Source organism: Colobus angolensis, unplaced genomic scaffold, assembly GCF_000951035.1.
Source record: "Colobus angolensis palliatus isolate OR3802 unplaced genomic scaffold, Cang.pa_1.0 Scaffold255, whole genome shotgun sequence".
Classification (NCBI taxonomy): domain Eukaryota; kingdom Metazoa; phylum Chordata; class Mammalia; order Primates; family Cercopithecidae; genus Colobus; species Colobus angolensis.
This window is the reverse complement of record NW_012115766.1, coordinates 1,704,533-1,719,550: the sequence shown is the minus strand read 5'-3', so window position 1 is coordinate 1,719,550 and position 15,018 is coordinate 1,704,533. Positions and strand designations below refer to the sequence as shown.

Genomic DNA, 15,018 nt, shown 5'->3' with positions numbered 1-15,018 from the left:
CGAGGGGGTTTGTTGTACAGGCTATTTCATCAGCCAGGTGTTAAGCCCAGTATCCATTCGTTGTTTTTCCCCGTCCTCTCTCTCCTACCCTCCGCCCTCCTGTAGGCCCCAGTGTGTGTTATTCCCCCCAGTGTGTCCGTGTGTTCTCATCATTCGGCTCGCACTTACAAGTGAGATCTTGTGGTATTTGGTTTTCTGTTCCTGCGTTAGTTTGCTAAGGATGATAGCCTCCAGCTCCATCCATGACCCTGCAAAGGATACAATCTTATACCTTTTTATGGTGGCACAGTATTCCGTGGTGTATATGTACCACATTTTCTTTATCCAGTCTATCATTGATGGGCATTTGGGTTGATTCCATGTCTTTGCTATTGGGAATAGTGCTACCATGAACATATGCATGCATGTGTCTTTATAATAGAACAATGTATATTCCTTTGGGTATATACCCAGTAATGGAATTGCTGGGTCAAATGGTATTTCTGTCTCTGGGTCTTTGAAGAATCGCCACAATGTCTTCCACAGTGGTTGAACTAATTTATACTCACACCAACAGTGTAAAAGCCTTCCTTTTTCTCCACAACCTTGCCAACCTCTATTATTTTTTGACTTTTTAATAATCGCCATTCTGACTGGTGTGAAATGGTATCTCACTGTGGTTTTGATTTGCATTTCTCTAATGATCAGTGATGTTGAGCTTTTTTTATGTGATTGTTGGCTGCATGTATGTCTTCTTTTGAGAAGTATCTGTTCACGTCCATTGCCCACTTTTTAACAGGGTTTTTTGTTTTTTTCTTGTAAATTTAAGTTCCTTATAGATGCTGGGATTAGACCTTTGTCAGATGCATAGATTGCAAAAAAATTTAAATATGTTATACGCTTGGAGTCAGGATTGTATGTACAGTTTTAAAAATGCAAAATGACAGTTATATTTTTGACATTTTGTGTGTTTTGTTTAAGGGCATTTGGTCCACTTTGGTGCCATGAAGACATCACACCTAAAAATCAAAATTCAAAGAGTGCTGAACAGCTCACTAATTTTCTACGTCACGTTGTATCTGTATTTAAAGATTCCAAATCAGGTACTTCATCTTATTTGCACAGATCCCTCTTTCAGCGTTGTTCTGTAATGGACACTGTCTCTATATGAGGATTACAGCGCCTTAGAACGGTCCTGCACTCCACATCCATAGCACGAGCATATTCACAGGGGAGCTCTGAAGCTTGTTCGGATGCTTCCTAACTGCGTGGTATTTAATGCCATGTATATTTGCATTATCCTATATCAACTAATTTTTCTTTTTTTTGTAGCAATGTTGCCTAGGCTGGTCTTGAACTTCTGGGCTTAAGTGATCCGCCCGTCTCGGCCTCCCAAAGTGCTGGGATTACAGGCTTGAGCCACCGCGCCCAGCCTATCAACTAATTTTTCTAACATACTTGTTCTACTTCTTTTATTTACCTTACTAGAATTAAACTGTGTCTATAACATTTTCTTTAAAGAAGGCTATGAGGAATAAATCTCATTAATTGACTCTCATCAGTCTCAATGATGAAAAATAGTCTGGTTAAATGGCTGCTTGAATGGTCAAACTGTTTATTTAAAAAAAAATTGTGATAAAATGTTTTTGGCTTTGAAAGTGTTTGCTAACAATTCCTGTGCAAATGACTATTCAATATTCTAAATACAGTGTAAATCCTATTTAAATTGTCATAGCATCATGATACTTAACTGTTTGCCTTCTGCTGAATTCCTTCAGATCCAAGTTGGCCTGGGCTGATTTGTGTGTGAAACTTAAATCTGGTTCCTCAACATGCTGTAAAACCATCTCTACCTTTTTTTCCTCACACCAGACTGGAGATATTAAATCCAGCTACCTGGCTTTTCCAGCTGCTCTGATAATTAGCACATTTCCCAGTTTGAAACATTTTGGATCAGCCACATATCTTTTCATTATCAGAGGACACTTACTAAAAAACAAAAGATACTGACAGACTGAAATGGGAGAGTCATTCCAGGAATAGACTTCCATTTCTAGTTTTCAGTTTCCCCTTTGGAATTTGTTTAAAATATTAAGACCTCAAAAGCCTATTAATCATTGAACACAGCCCAAAGGAAGAAATTTACTATTTTTATGTAAACCATTAATTAATCTAAAATCTTTGATTGAATGAAAATAATAAAAATGAGAAAATATATAAATGCCTTATACTGAATTCTTGGAGAGTACTTCAGGCTGCATAAAGTCTAAGTCTTTTTGCATCTCGATCAATTTTTACTGATTCTGATTTCCTTGTACATTCCCACTTTTGGCCTGTTTTCTCTATACATGCACAAAGTGTTCCTGGAAACACTTGTGTCAGTCAGGGCAGCATAGCTGCTGTAACAAACAGCCCCTAGAGCTCAGAGGCTTAACACAACAGAAGGTTATTCCTGGGTTCTGTAAGAGTTCAGTGAAGTGTTTGGCAGGTGGCCTTCCACTAGGTGCTTCAGGGACCCTCCAGCCTGAGGCTGTTCCACCCTCTAGGCTGAGGCTTCTGCTGGGCCCTCTGCATCCAGCCAGCAGGTGGAAGAAGAGAGAGTGAGAAGAGGATTCCTCAGGATGAGTTGATGCCCCAGTCTTAAATGGGGTATCCAGTGGGTTTTTTCTCCACATTCCATGGGCTGGAACTCGGGCACCTGGGCACACCTAACTGCAAGGAAGACTGGGAAGTGTAGATTCACTGTGTGGCTGGAAAGAAAAAGAAACCTTTTCCTTTTCTCAGAGGACACTGTTGTGGTGAAGGTGGAGTCTGAAGTCCTACTAGTACAGTTCTAGCCGTCAGGTTCGTTGTGATTTAAATAAGCATGTGCCCATTTGAGTCACATTTGTCATTTGCCAGGGTACCTAACCTCCACACATAAAATAGGCTAAGTAAACAAACCTTTACTTCGATAAACAAAGACATAAAAAGCTTTTTTGAAGCATCATTCATAAGATACGAACTGCCTACATGGGTTTAATCCTATGTTTACTACCCTGAATGTGTCCAAAGTCAGTTTTCCAGGGCCCTCTGTTTTCTCTGCAGGTACATTTTCTTGTATAATCTGTTTGTCCCTAGGGTCAAGAAACCAAGCTGCAGCTAAGAACAATGACATTGAATTATCCCTTCTGGCCCACTTTCATGTAGCAGCCAAATGTGCTGCAGAACCTCTGTGTCATAGAGACAGCCTAGGCCTCTGTTTTCTTTCAGTCCTTCTACCCTTGTAGTCTGCTTTTCTCCCTGCAGAGAGGCACAGCAAGTATATAATTTAATGACCTGGAATTCAGTCATGAGCTTTATCTTACATTCTCATTCCCATCTGATCAAATGATTTTCTGATTACTGAGATTACCTTTGTACAATTGGAAAAACAAATATTCAGGTGAAAGTTTAAATTATGGCTGCCTTCTTCACAGTATCTACACTTCAATATCTGCATATCAGTAAAGCAAAGACTTTGGCACAGACCTTAGTTGTGTTTTGAGTTGAATAGATCCACTAACAGCTTTCCTCTATTCTGAAATTTCCTCTACTCTAACAAACTTACAAAAAAAGGAGTATTCTATGCAAAAAAGTAGTATAGAAGAATAATATATGAAAATAGCAGAATAATAAATAATAATACATTTGTGAACCTATGTTATGTTTCAGACATTGTACTAGGCACTTTGTAAGTTGTTTAATTTTCACAACAACTGTATGAGACAAGTTAAAGATAAGGAAACAGGTTCATGGAGAACAAATTCCTTTCCCAGAGTTAGAAAGCCCCTAATTCATTACCAGGACCATCTTGTTCCAAAGCCTTTTTCTACTACACTATACCTCCCTAAGATTTATTCAGAATTTGTTTTTATTTTAAAATGAGGTGGGTGCAGTGGCACACACCTGTAATCCCAGCGACTCAGTAGGCTGAGGCAGGAGGATTCCTTGAGCCCAGGAGTTCAAGACCAACCTGGGCAACAAACAAAGACCCTGTTTTTTTTAAAAAAAAAAAAAAAAAAAAGCTTGACGTGATGGCTCGTGCCTGTAATCCGAGCACTTTAGGAAGGCAAAGCAGGCAGATCACTTGAGCCCAGGAGTTCAAGACCAGCCTTGGCAACATTGTGAGATCCCGTCACTACAAAAAATACAGAAAACTATCCAGGCATGGTGGCACATGCCTACAGTCCCAGCTGCTTGGGAGGCTGAGGTGGGAGGATCACTTGAGCCCAGGAGGTAGAGGCTGCATTGAGCTGTGATCATGGCACTGCACTCCAGCCTAGGCAACAGAGTGAGACCCTGTCTCAAAAGAAGAAAAAAAAATGGTTGACTTATAAATAAGTACCACTACAAGGTAGTCCTGTGCTGTTAGCTTGTTTTAAACTTACAGGTAACTTTGATTCCTCAGAGCATGTGGAGTAGAGACCAACCCATTCGGTGACTCTTTTTGCCCTAGGCTTCCATCTGGAGCACCAGTTGAGTGAAGTTGCATTGCAGACAGCCCTCGCAAGCTCTTCAAGGCACTATGCTGGTCGGTCCTTCCAGATATTCCGGGCCCTCAAGCAACCTCTGTCAGCACATGCCTTATCTGACCTTCTCTCAAGATTGGTGGAGGTGATCGGAGAACACGGAGATGAGATTCAGGTATGGAAGGGAAGACCACTGAGCTCATGAAGGATGAGCTCTCTTGTCTCGAGGAGGTGTAAACTTTTTTTGAGCCTTTCTTCTCTCAACAATTATTCCAGCCATCTGGACATGTACAATGTATTTTAGAGGTTGACTTTTATGTTTACAAAAATTATTCCAAGGAGCCTTGTTCTAGAAATTCAGTGAATATTATCTCTTTTCTATATGCCAACAACTGGAAATCCTCTGGTGGCTTCTTCCTTGTTTTTGTGGTTGGTTTTATTTGGCAGGCGGCCAGGAGATTATTTTGTGTAGTTTGGGGTTTCTGGCTGCCAACCTAAGATGCAGTTATACAGTGTCCCTGCCCAGAGCAGGGACCTCCACTGTATCTGTGCAAAGCACTACCTCTCTCTGTATGGTTAGTCTCCAGTAGACTGAGAAGAGCTGAAGAAGGAATGGAGAGTGACTGCCACAAAGAGGCCCTCGAGGTAGAGCCCAGAGATTGGGAAGCGCTGAACAGGTTGAGAGCCTCTGGCATTACAAGCTCTGTGGCTCCGGCCAAGTCCTTCTTTCCCTTCAGAAATATTCCTGGCTGGGCGGTGGCTCATGCCTATAATTCCAGCACTTTGGGAGGCCAAGGCAGGCAGATCCCTTGAGGCCAGGAGTTCAAGATCAGGCTGGCCAACAGGGTGAAACCCCATCTCCACTAAAAACACAAAAATTAGCTCGGCGTGAGGGCACACACCTATAATCCAAGCTACTCAGGAGGCTGAGGCGGGAGAATCAGTTGAACCCAGGAGGCAGGGGTTGCAGTGAGCCAAATGGTGCCATGGCAATGGAAGTAAGGCTGCATCTCAAAAAAAAAAGGAAAAAAAGAAATGTTTGTGCCTCTGAGGAAGCCTGCACACCTACAGATACTACCTGCTTCCTTCTTTCGGCCATCAGAGGTGCTATTTAAAACACCACAGAGGCAGCTCTTCCTGTACCTCTCCTCTTGATCTGTGGCTTTCAAACATTGCCACACTGCATTTCAGATGCCCCCTCTCCCCTCAGCAGAGGGCCATGCTTGCCCCCCTCGGTGCTGGATTTCAAATGAAAGTGATCTGTTGAGGCTCTTAGACATAGGGAAATAAATTTTTATGATTATCCGCTAACTCCTAAGCCATCTGAATTTCCTAAGTGGCCCTTAAAGCTTATTTTAGACTTCATAAATTAAAGCAGCAATAACATTATTGGAATAAAGTGTACATTAATTAAATTTCTCTTCAGGAAGATAACAATGGTTACAAGCAATACAAAATGCTATCTTTGCATGTTTGGCAGGGTTATGTAATGGAAGCGCTCCTTACCTTGGAGGCGGCTGTGGATAACTTGTCTGACTGCTTGAAGAACAGCGACCTCCTAACTGTATTGTCCCGGTGAGGATCAGCTTAATGATGTTTTAACATCAAGTATACTGTACTGGAGTATTTGGGAGATGCTGGACTTTAGCCAAAGTACAAAGAAAAAAATTAGTTTTTGAAGTATATTTATGACCTGAAAAAGTATGTGTAATACTTTCTTAAGTTAAAAAAGAAGTCATAATACACACACACACACACACACACACACACACACACACATACATGCATTATATAAGTATTTTAAAACATCAGGAAGATAGATACCAAGTGTTATCTCTAAATGATAAAATATTAATAATTTTCCATTTATTTTTTGTCTAAGTATTTTTCCAAATTTATGTAATAATTATCCTATTTATTACATTGGTAAAGAAAAGCAAAAGCTAAACATTATTTTTAAATAAATATATACAAAGCTTTTGAACAGTTGCCATAAAAACAGTTGGAATAAATGTTGACTTCACTCGAAGAAATTCCTACCTTAATATCTTCTTTTGTGCTCCTGCCAATGTTTAATAACTCATTTCAGGCCAGGCGCGGTGGCTCAAGCCTGTAATCCCAGCACTTTGGGAGGCCGAGATGGGCGGATCACGAGGTCAGGAGATCGAGACCATCCTGGCTAACACGGTGAAACCCCGTCTCTACTAAAAAAATACAAAAAAACTAGCCTGGCGAGGTGGCAGGCGCCTGTAGTCTCAGCTACGCCGGAGGCTGAGGCAGGAGAATGGCGTGAACCCGGGAGGCGGAGCTTGCAGTGAGCTGAGATCGGGCCACTGCACTCCAGCCTGGGCCACAGAGCAAGACTCCGTCTCAAAAAAATAAATAAATAACTCATTTCAAATTATTTATGACTCTATATTCTGTGTGTGTAATTGAGCTCCTCTTGCTTGAAATTGAGTCGGTAATGTTACCTTGTATCCCATTGGGCCTTGTTTCATTTTTAAGTTGAGCATTTTTTTATGGATAATTTTAGTATAGTTACAAACATCACACATATTTATATATATGAACATAAAGATTTATCTAAATCAGTAAAAATATAGCAAGAATGTTGACAAAGAGTTTTACCTTTTCAGCATAGACTTAGAAATCATTTTTCATAAATTTTGGTAAGTACCAAAAAATTTCCTTTGACATGAACATTACCAGCTTCTTTCTGGATAGCATAATTTCCATTTCTGTTCTCCTTAGCAGTTAATTAACAGAATATTGAAGCTTATACCTATCAGGTACATTTTATAATTACTCCTACCCAAATTCGAGCAAAAAGAAATGAAATATCAGTAAACTTTAAGGCCAATTATTGATTTCTTTACATTTTCAATAAGTAGCAGTCAGTATTGGGCTTTTTGTTTTGTTGACGAGGGTTTCTCTTGTTTTGTTTTTTAAAGGTTTAAGGATAAGGAAAAATAAATGAATAGAAAGTGGCATTTCTAAATAATTATTTCACTCCTGCAGTGTTTCTCAGTGGACTTGAAACAACTGGCTTTTCATGACACATGTTGGCATCCTATTAAACTTATTTCTTTTTATACCCAGTTCTTCCTCACCAGATTTAAGCTCCAGCAGTAAACTAACAGCAAGCAGAAAGAGCACGGGACAACTAAATGTTAACCCTGGAACCACCAGCGGCAACACTGCAACTGCAGAACGGAGCCGGCATCAGCGAAGCTTCTCTGTGCCCAAAAAGTTTGGTGTCATTGACCGATCCTCTGACCCACCTCGAAGTGCCACACTGGACAGAATTCAGGCTTGTACCCAACAAGGCCTCTCCTCAAAAACCAGAAGCTCATCCTCCTTGAAGGACAGTCTCACGGACCCATCCCACATAAACCATCCCACCAACCTGCTGGCCACCATCTTCTGGGTCACAGTGGCCTTGATGGAGTCTGATTTTGAGTTTGAATACTTAATGGCCCTAAGGCTGTTAAGCAGACTACTGGCACATATGCCACTTGATAAGACTGAGAACCGAGAAAAGCTTGAGAAACTCCAGGCACAGCTCAAGTGGGCCGACTTCTCCGGGCTGCAGCAGCTGCTGCTGAAAGGATTCACATCCCTCACCACCACAGACCTGACCCTGCAGCTCTTCAGTCTGCTGACACCAGTGTCCAAGATATCCATGGTGGATGCATCCCATGCTATTGGTAAAGCCAGCCTCGTTCACCCTGTCTCAATTCTGATGGTGGTTGTGTTCGTCATTTGGTACAATAAGATAATATGAACTTACTGCTTTTAACAATTCTGCTTCAAAATGGTTCCTTGGGAGTAGTGTATTTTTTCTTTTAAAATTCTATGTAATGTAAATCTCAATGATCTGTATTATAGAAAATATTTTTAAGGCAATAGCATAAAAGGGGCCAAAATTATTTATAAGATATTAGCGATTCCTGTATGCTTTCCAGATCAAACTGCAGGTGCTGTTAGTTTATTCCATTGCTCTTGTACAGGAAAAAAAAATTTTTTCTTAACTCCTAAATCTTTTATTTTTTCTTTGCTTTTCTGCTCTTCTTGGAAATTCTCTCGGTTTCCTCTTGTTTTGAATTAACCCAAATCAACAAACCAGATTATTTATTTATTTATTTATTTATTTATTTATTTTGAGATGGAGTCTTGCTTTATTGCCAGGCTGGAGTTCAGTGGCGCAGTCTCGGCTCACTGCAACCTCTGTCTCCCAGGTTCAAGCAATTCTCCTGTCTCAGCCTCCCGAGTGGTGGGATTACAGGTGTACACCACCACGCCCAGCTAATTTTTATTTTTTTAGTAGAGACGGGGTTTCACCATGTCAGCCAGGATGGTCTCGATATCTTGACCTTGTGAGCTGCCCGCCTCAGCCTCCCAAAGTCCTTGGATTACAGGCGTGAGCCACTATGCCTGGCCAACAAACCAGATTTTTAATGCCATGGCATGTGACCCAGAATTCATTTCATGAAGCTAGAGCTTAACACAGAGGGACTAAGTCATTCCTTATTTTAAAGAGTCTTTTCAATTACATGACTAAGACTTAAATTGGTTGACCTATGTCCTCTCACACCAGTTTTTCTTAAAATATGTTTTTTGATAAAAATTTCAAACTAGTACTTCAGCTCAGTTCAATCTGTGCCAAAAAAAATCTGGGCCAGCCATCCTTATTCACAAAACTCCAGTGCAGGATAATCACTGCATCTTAAAACTGCAGATCTACTTCAGTGTCATCTTTGTAACTGGTGCCATTGTGGTTGTGCATTTTTCGTAGATTTTGTGTTAGATCATGTTTAAGCTGACTCAAAAACTGCTTTTGCATCACCTCAGTATAAAAGTCTGTAACATGCCTTCCCACTGTTAACAGCTAAAATATACCATGTTCAACTATCTCCATTGTATCTTCTCTAATCCAGGGTTTCCACTGAATGTCTTGTGTCTCCTGCCCCAGCTGATTCAGCATTTTGAAAATCCCAATCAGTTCTGTAAGGATATAGCCGAAAGGATTGCTCAGGTACGAGTTACAGTTCCACACTCAGGCAGATCCATAGAGCCCTTCAGGAAGCCCCAATGTCAGACAAATTACAAGGCCCAGGGAAGGCAGTGGTTTTCTCAAAAACTGGAAATACTAACTAATATCGCAGTAATGGATATATAGGGGTGACTGATGCAAATTGTCTTGCTTGCTTTCATTCTTGAGAAAGCAGGTGGAAAGAATTTGTGAAAATTATATTAGCCAAGCTAAGTACTTCCTGTAATTACCCAAAAAGTACATCCATCTACTTTCCAGACTGCCAGAGATTATAGTAAAATGGCTAACATTTCATCCTATTCATTGGGCTGTTTTATTCCTAATTGATTTTCTTATTTTAAAAGGTTTGTTTAGAAGAGAAGAACCCCAAACTTTCAAATCTTGCACATGTCATGACTCTTTATAAAACGCACAGCTACACAAGGGACTGCGCCACGTGGGTCAATGTGGTCTGTCGATACCTTCATGAAGCATATGCTGACATTACCTTGAATATGGTTACCTACCTGGCAGAGGTAAGCTTTTTTTTTTTTTTTTTGAGACAGGGTCTCATTATGTTGCCCAGGCTGATCTCAACTCTTGGGCTCAAGCAGTCCTCCTGCCTTCGTCTCCCAGAGTGCTAGGATTACAGGCATGGGCCACCACCATTCCCTGCCAGAGGTAAGCTTTGAAATAAAAGATAAAATCTATTATAGCTTTCATGGGTAAATTATTTGCATAGAATTGATAATACACTCAGTATACTCTTAACTTCCATATAGCATGTGCCTATTAAATATTCTAATACATGCTAATGGAATCATTTTAAACTCTCACAACAGCACAGTGATGATTAGACACTATCATACAGATCTGAGACTCAGCCAGGTTAAATAATTTTTCACAGTTTAAAGCAGCAGAGTCAGCCTTTAAACCTAGATATAGCTGCCTCCAAAGCTTAAACTCCTTCTGTTGATTATGGTAATACCTGTCAGTACATGGCAGAGATCAGAATATTTTATCCTAATTACTCTGGGTGTTCAAATCTTATTTAAGGAGTTACCTTGTGGCCTGATATGTTTAATGGTTGTTTCATGTATTTATCAAAGCATACATTCTGAAATAAACTTTATTCTCACCTTTTATGTTTGTTTTTAAAACTGGAATGGTGCTTTGTCATCATACCAATGTGTTTCTAGTATATTCATTACAAACCCTACACTGACTTATGTGTATGTTGGTGCTAGAAATATATAGACTATTGGGGGGGAAGAGATGAAATGTATTCCATTTAGCATCTTCAGTCCCCAAGAAGTTTATCACACCAGGTCATGAAATCTATAAGGCAAATGGCTGGTAACAGCTACCTTGTTTTAGCATTTTCAGTGTTGCTTTTTCTTCTGTGATACACATTCATAGCTATCACTAGCACCTTTCAGAAGAGTTGAGGACAGTCTACCCTAGTTTTTCTTTTATTTTTATGATCAATCCAGATGCCAGGTAGGTTAAAAATCAGCCATTTTCTCAAAGGCTCCACAAGCCTGAAAGCATCCACCTAGCAGAGGAGAGATGTCCCAGCCATCAACATTTATAGTTGATCCTGCAGGATTTTGACTTACAATATAGATCAGCGATGTGTGAACTGTGTTCAGACTGTCAGCGGCCCAGGATTCACTTGCTCTTTCCACACCCACGTCTCTGACATTTTAAGGAACCTCTAAGTACCACCCTGCTGATTTTAATAGTCACCTGGTCATACCTGTCCCTGCAAGAGTTAACTAAGCAAGCACACACACACCTCAGCACAGAAGTAGTACTGAGAGAACTGATTTATTCTGCTTACAAAGTCAGACCTTGCCTCCTTTAAAATAAGGTGAAGTGTTTACAGCAAGGAGGTAATGTTTGTTTGGCTCACTAACCATAAGAAGTTTCAAAAATGCAAATTGTATGTAGCATGTACATACAAGGGAATATCATTCAGGAAGAAATTCTGATGCGTGCTTCCATGTGGGTGAATCTTGAAGACATTATGCTAAGTGAAAAAGACCAGAGGACAAAAGGGCAAATATGACATGATTCTGCTTATATGAGGTAGAGTTTAAGCACATTTATAAAGAAAATGTAGAATAGCGGTTACCAGGAACTGGGGGCAGTTAGTAATGGAGAATTATTATTTTGCGGGTACAGAATTTCAGTTTGGGATGATGAACAAGTTCTGGAGGTAGACAGTGGTGACGGTTGCATAATAATGTGAATGTACTTGAGAAAACAGATGGAAAGAATTTGTGAAAATTATATTAGCCAAGCTAAGTACTTCTGTAACAACCAAAAAGTGTTATCAGTGTACTCTGGCAGTCTGGAAAGTAGATTGATACACTTTTGTAAAAATGGTTAAAAAGGTTAATTGTATGCTATGTGTATTTTACTACCCATAAAAAAATGGGTTATCTAATTTGTTCTATTCAGCCCTTATCACAAAATTATCACCAAAAAATGTATTATGAACTTCACCAAGGTCCCACTGTATATAATATATATGAACTTCTGTTTCAATTACACGTTCTTTCAGATCTTGGCCATGCACATACATATATTTTTGTGTCACTGTGGTATTCCCTGGAACCTGCTCTGCTCACTTATTATTAACTTTGTGTGTATATTTCTATGTGTTGGGGTAGCTCACAGAGTGTTGCTTTGAATAACTCTGGAAGTCTATCAGGTTAAGGTAACACAGTTTGTGTAACCATCTCCCTTTTGTTGCTAATGTTCATAATTTTTTCCATTACAAACAGTCCTGTTATGTAGACCTTTATCAAATGATATTTGAAATTTGATCAAATAATAATAGATTTTATCAAAATCATTTTATCACATAATATCAAATGACTCTACATTTCCTGAAGTCGAATTATTCAGTCCTGTGGCATGGACTGTGGGTATGTTATTTAGTTCTTCAATGTATTCGAGAAGTTAGTCTTCATAAAGATCCCCCCATTTGTAATACTATAAACAATGTATAAATATTCTTGTTTTCCTGTAGCCCCACTAAATTTTGTCATTCCATGTATTCATTTTTTAATTTAATACTTTTTATTAATAATTTTGAATTATTTTATGTATTTTCTTTCTAGTAAAGATATTCATTTTTCCACATTATAGATTTGCATAATTATTTCCTCATGTGTTTTGTTTTGTTTTGTTTTGTTTTGAGACAGAGTCTTGCTCTTGTCACCGAGGCTGGAGTGCAGCAGTGTAACGTTGGCTCACTGCAACTTCCGCTTCCTGGGTTCACGCAAGTCTCCTGCCTCACCCTCCCGAGTAGCTGGGATTACAGGCACCCACCACTATACTCAGCTAATTTTTGTATTTTTAGTAGAGACTGGGTTTCACCATGTTGGTCAGGCTGGTCTTGAACTCCTCACCTCAGGTGATCCACCCACCCCAGCCTCCCAAAGTGCTGGGATTACGGGCGTGAGCCACCGCGCCCAGCTCTTTCCTCGTGTTTTAACCACTCCGAAAATATTGTGGAATTTCAACATTTAGTTGGATCATCTCTATCAACTTTTTATGTGTAAACTTTTATCATGATGTCTGTCATATATATTTTTTTCCTTATTTTGCTTTCCTTTTGGACAATATAATTGATTTTTTTATGATTATAAAAGCAGTATATGTTCATAACAGAAAGTTTGGAAGATGCAGGAAAGTTTTTAAAAAGAAAAGAAAAATTACTCAAAATTATGGAGAAACAATACCAACATTTTTAAATTTCTTTCCAATGTTATTTCTATATAACACACACATTCATATCAATATTGGCATCATCTATTAAAAAGACCATCGTGTATCCTTCATTTCCCACTTAATATTATCTGATATCCTCCACTGTCTTTAAAAATATCATTCTGTTAACTGCATGATGTTTCATTATACAGTTTGCTGTTAACTTATATATCCATTTCCCTAGTGTTCAATACTTGAATTGCTTACAAAGCTTTCTTGTTTTGTGTATGTTTTTTGCCATTATAAATAATGCTATGGTAAAATCTTATACATAACTCTTAACATCTATCTCTGGTTTGAGAAACATTCCTAAAAGTATAACTACTGTGTCAAAAGATTGTGGACCTCTTCATTGCTCTTGATCTCATTTGCCAATCTATCCAATTTACATTGCCACTGATACGTAAGAATACCCATTTCTTTATCTCCCCATCAATTCTGAGTATTATCAATTTCTAATCTTTGCCAGTTTGATAACTGACAGATTTTATCTTTTATTTGAATTTGTAATTTTTGATCATTGGTGTCTAATGCTTTCCTTTTGAGGTGTTTTTTAATATTTCATCGCACAAATTTTATACTTACGTATTCACACCTCCACACATGATACAGACTATTTTGATAATATCTTCAGTTCTTCATAGTTAGGATTTCATTTCCTCTCCTAAGGAAATGTGCAATCAAGCCAGGTGTGGTGGCGCTTGCCTATAATCCCAGACACTTGGGAGCTGAGGCAAGAGGATCTCTTGAGGCCAGGAGTTTGAGACTAGCCTGGGCAACATAGCAAGACCCTGTCTCCTAAAAAAATAAAAATTAAAAAGGAAATGTGCAATCCTAAATATGTTGGAAAACACGGGTCCTTCCATACGGAGATCTGGTGTGTGACTGACTCCAACTGCACTTTGCCCCCACAGCTGCTGGAGAAGGGCCTCCCTAGCGTGCAGCAGCCCCTGCTCCAGGTGATCTACAGTCTGCTCAGCTACATGGACCTTTCTGTTGTTCCTGTCAAACAGTTCAACGTGGAAGTTCTAAAGACAATTGAAAAATACGTGCAAGTGAGTACTTGGATAACTTCACTAAGCAACCAGTCATTCCAAAAAGACGGAGGCTTTTCCTGTAGCTTGGCTACAAAACCGTCCAGGTACCAAGCCACTCATTGATTCCTTGACATCCATGATGCAGCCAGGGCAATTAAGAGTGGGAGCTGGCCACACCCTGAGTAGTATTCTGAAGAGAATGAGAGCACAAGACCCCAGCACATGCCAGTGCCTTCAAAAGGCACATTTCCGCCTCTTGGGGCCAGAGGCTGAGTATTGGAGGGGAGAGTCAGAATCTTGGTTTTTACATCCCGTTTCAGAGAAGGAGAGGGGACAAGGAACTGTAGGAACTTTCACATGTGCCAGGTTCTAGGTCCAGTGTCTCAACATGTGAAGGGTTATTCAGAGGCTATAATTGTCGCTTTAGAGTTGAAGGGTGGTTAAGAAACTTGCATAAATGTACTTGAAAATACTTCGACAAACAAAAAACGTTTGTTTGAGGGGATAAATAAAACAAGATGACAAAATGTGAATAATTGATGAAGAGTACAAAGGAGTTCATTAGACTAGTCTCTCTTTTTCTGTGTATATTTTAATATTTCCATAATAAACAGTCTTTATGTATATTTTTAAAACCAAGAGACTGGCCCCCAAGATTTCAGTTACTAAAGGCTGGAGCTGGTATTTGGATCCAAGG

The 15,018-nt window shown here is 39.5% G+C and overlaps 1 protein-coding gene across 2 annotated transcripts in view; it reads left to right on the top strand.

Annotated features, from left to right (window-relative positions):
• FRY (furry homolog (Drosophila)) overlaps window positions 1–15,018 on the top strand; it is a 272,464-nt gene that overhangs the window by 204,040 nt on the left and 53,406 nt on the right. For both annotated transcript variants that reach the window (XM_011946910.1, XM_011946909.1), the window contains exons 41-47: window positions 961–1,082; window positions 4,457–4,644; window positions 5,950–6,044; window positions 7,569–8,176; window positions 9,407–9,504; window positions 9,867–10,037; window positions 14,199–14,339. In XM_011946910.1, coding sequence (XP_011802300.1) covers window positions 961–1,082; window positions 4,457–4,644; window positions 5,950–6,044; window positions 7,569–8,176; window positions 9,407–9,504; window positions 9,867–10,037; window positions 14,199–14,339 — 1,423 coding nt within the window. The remainder of the gene's footprint in view (window positions 1–960; window positions 1,083–4,456; window positions 4,645–5,949; window positions 6,045–7,568; window positions 8,177–9,406; window positions 9,505–9,866; window positions 10,038–14,198; window positions 14,340–15,018) is intronic.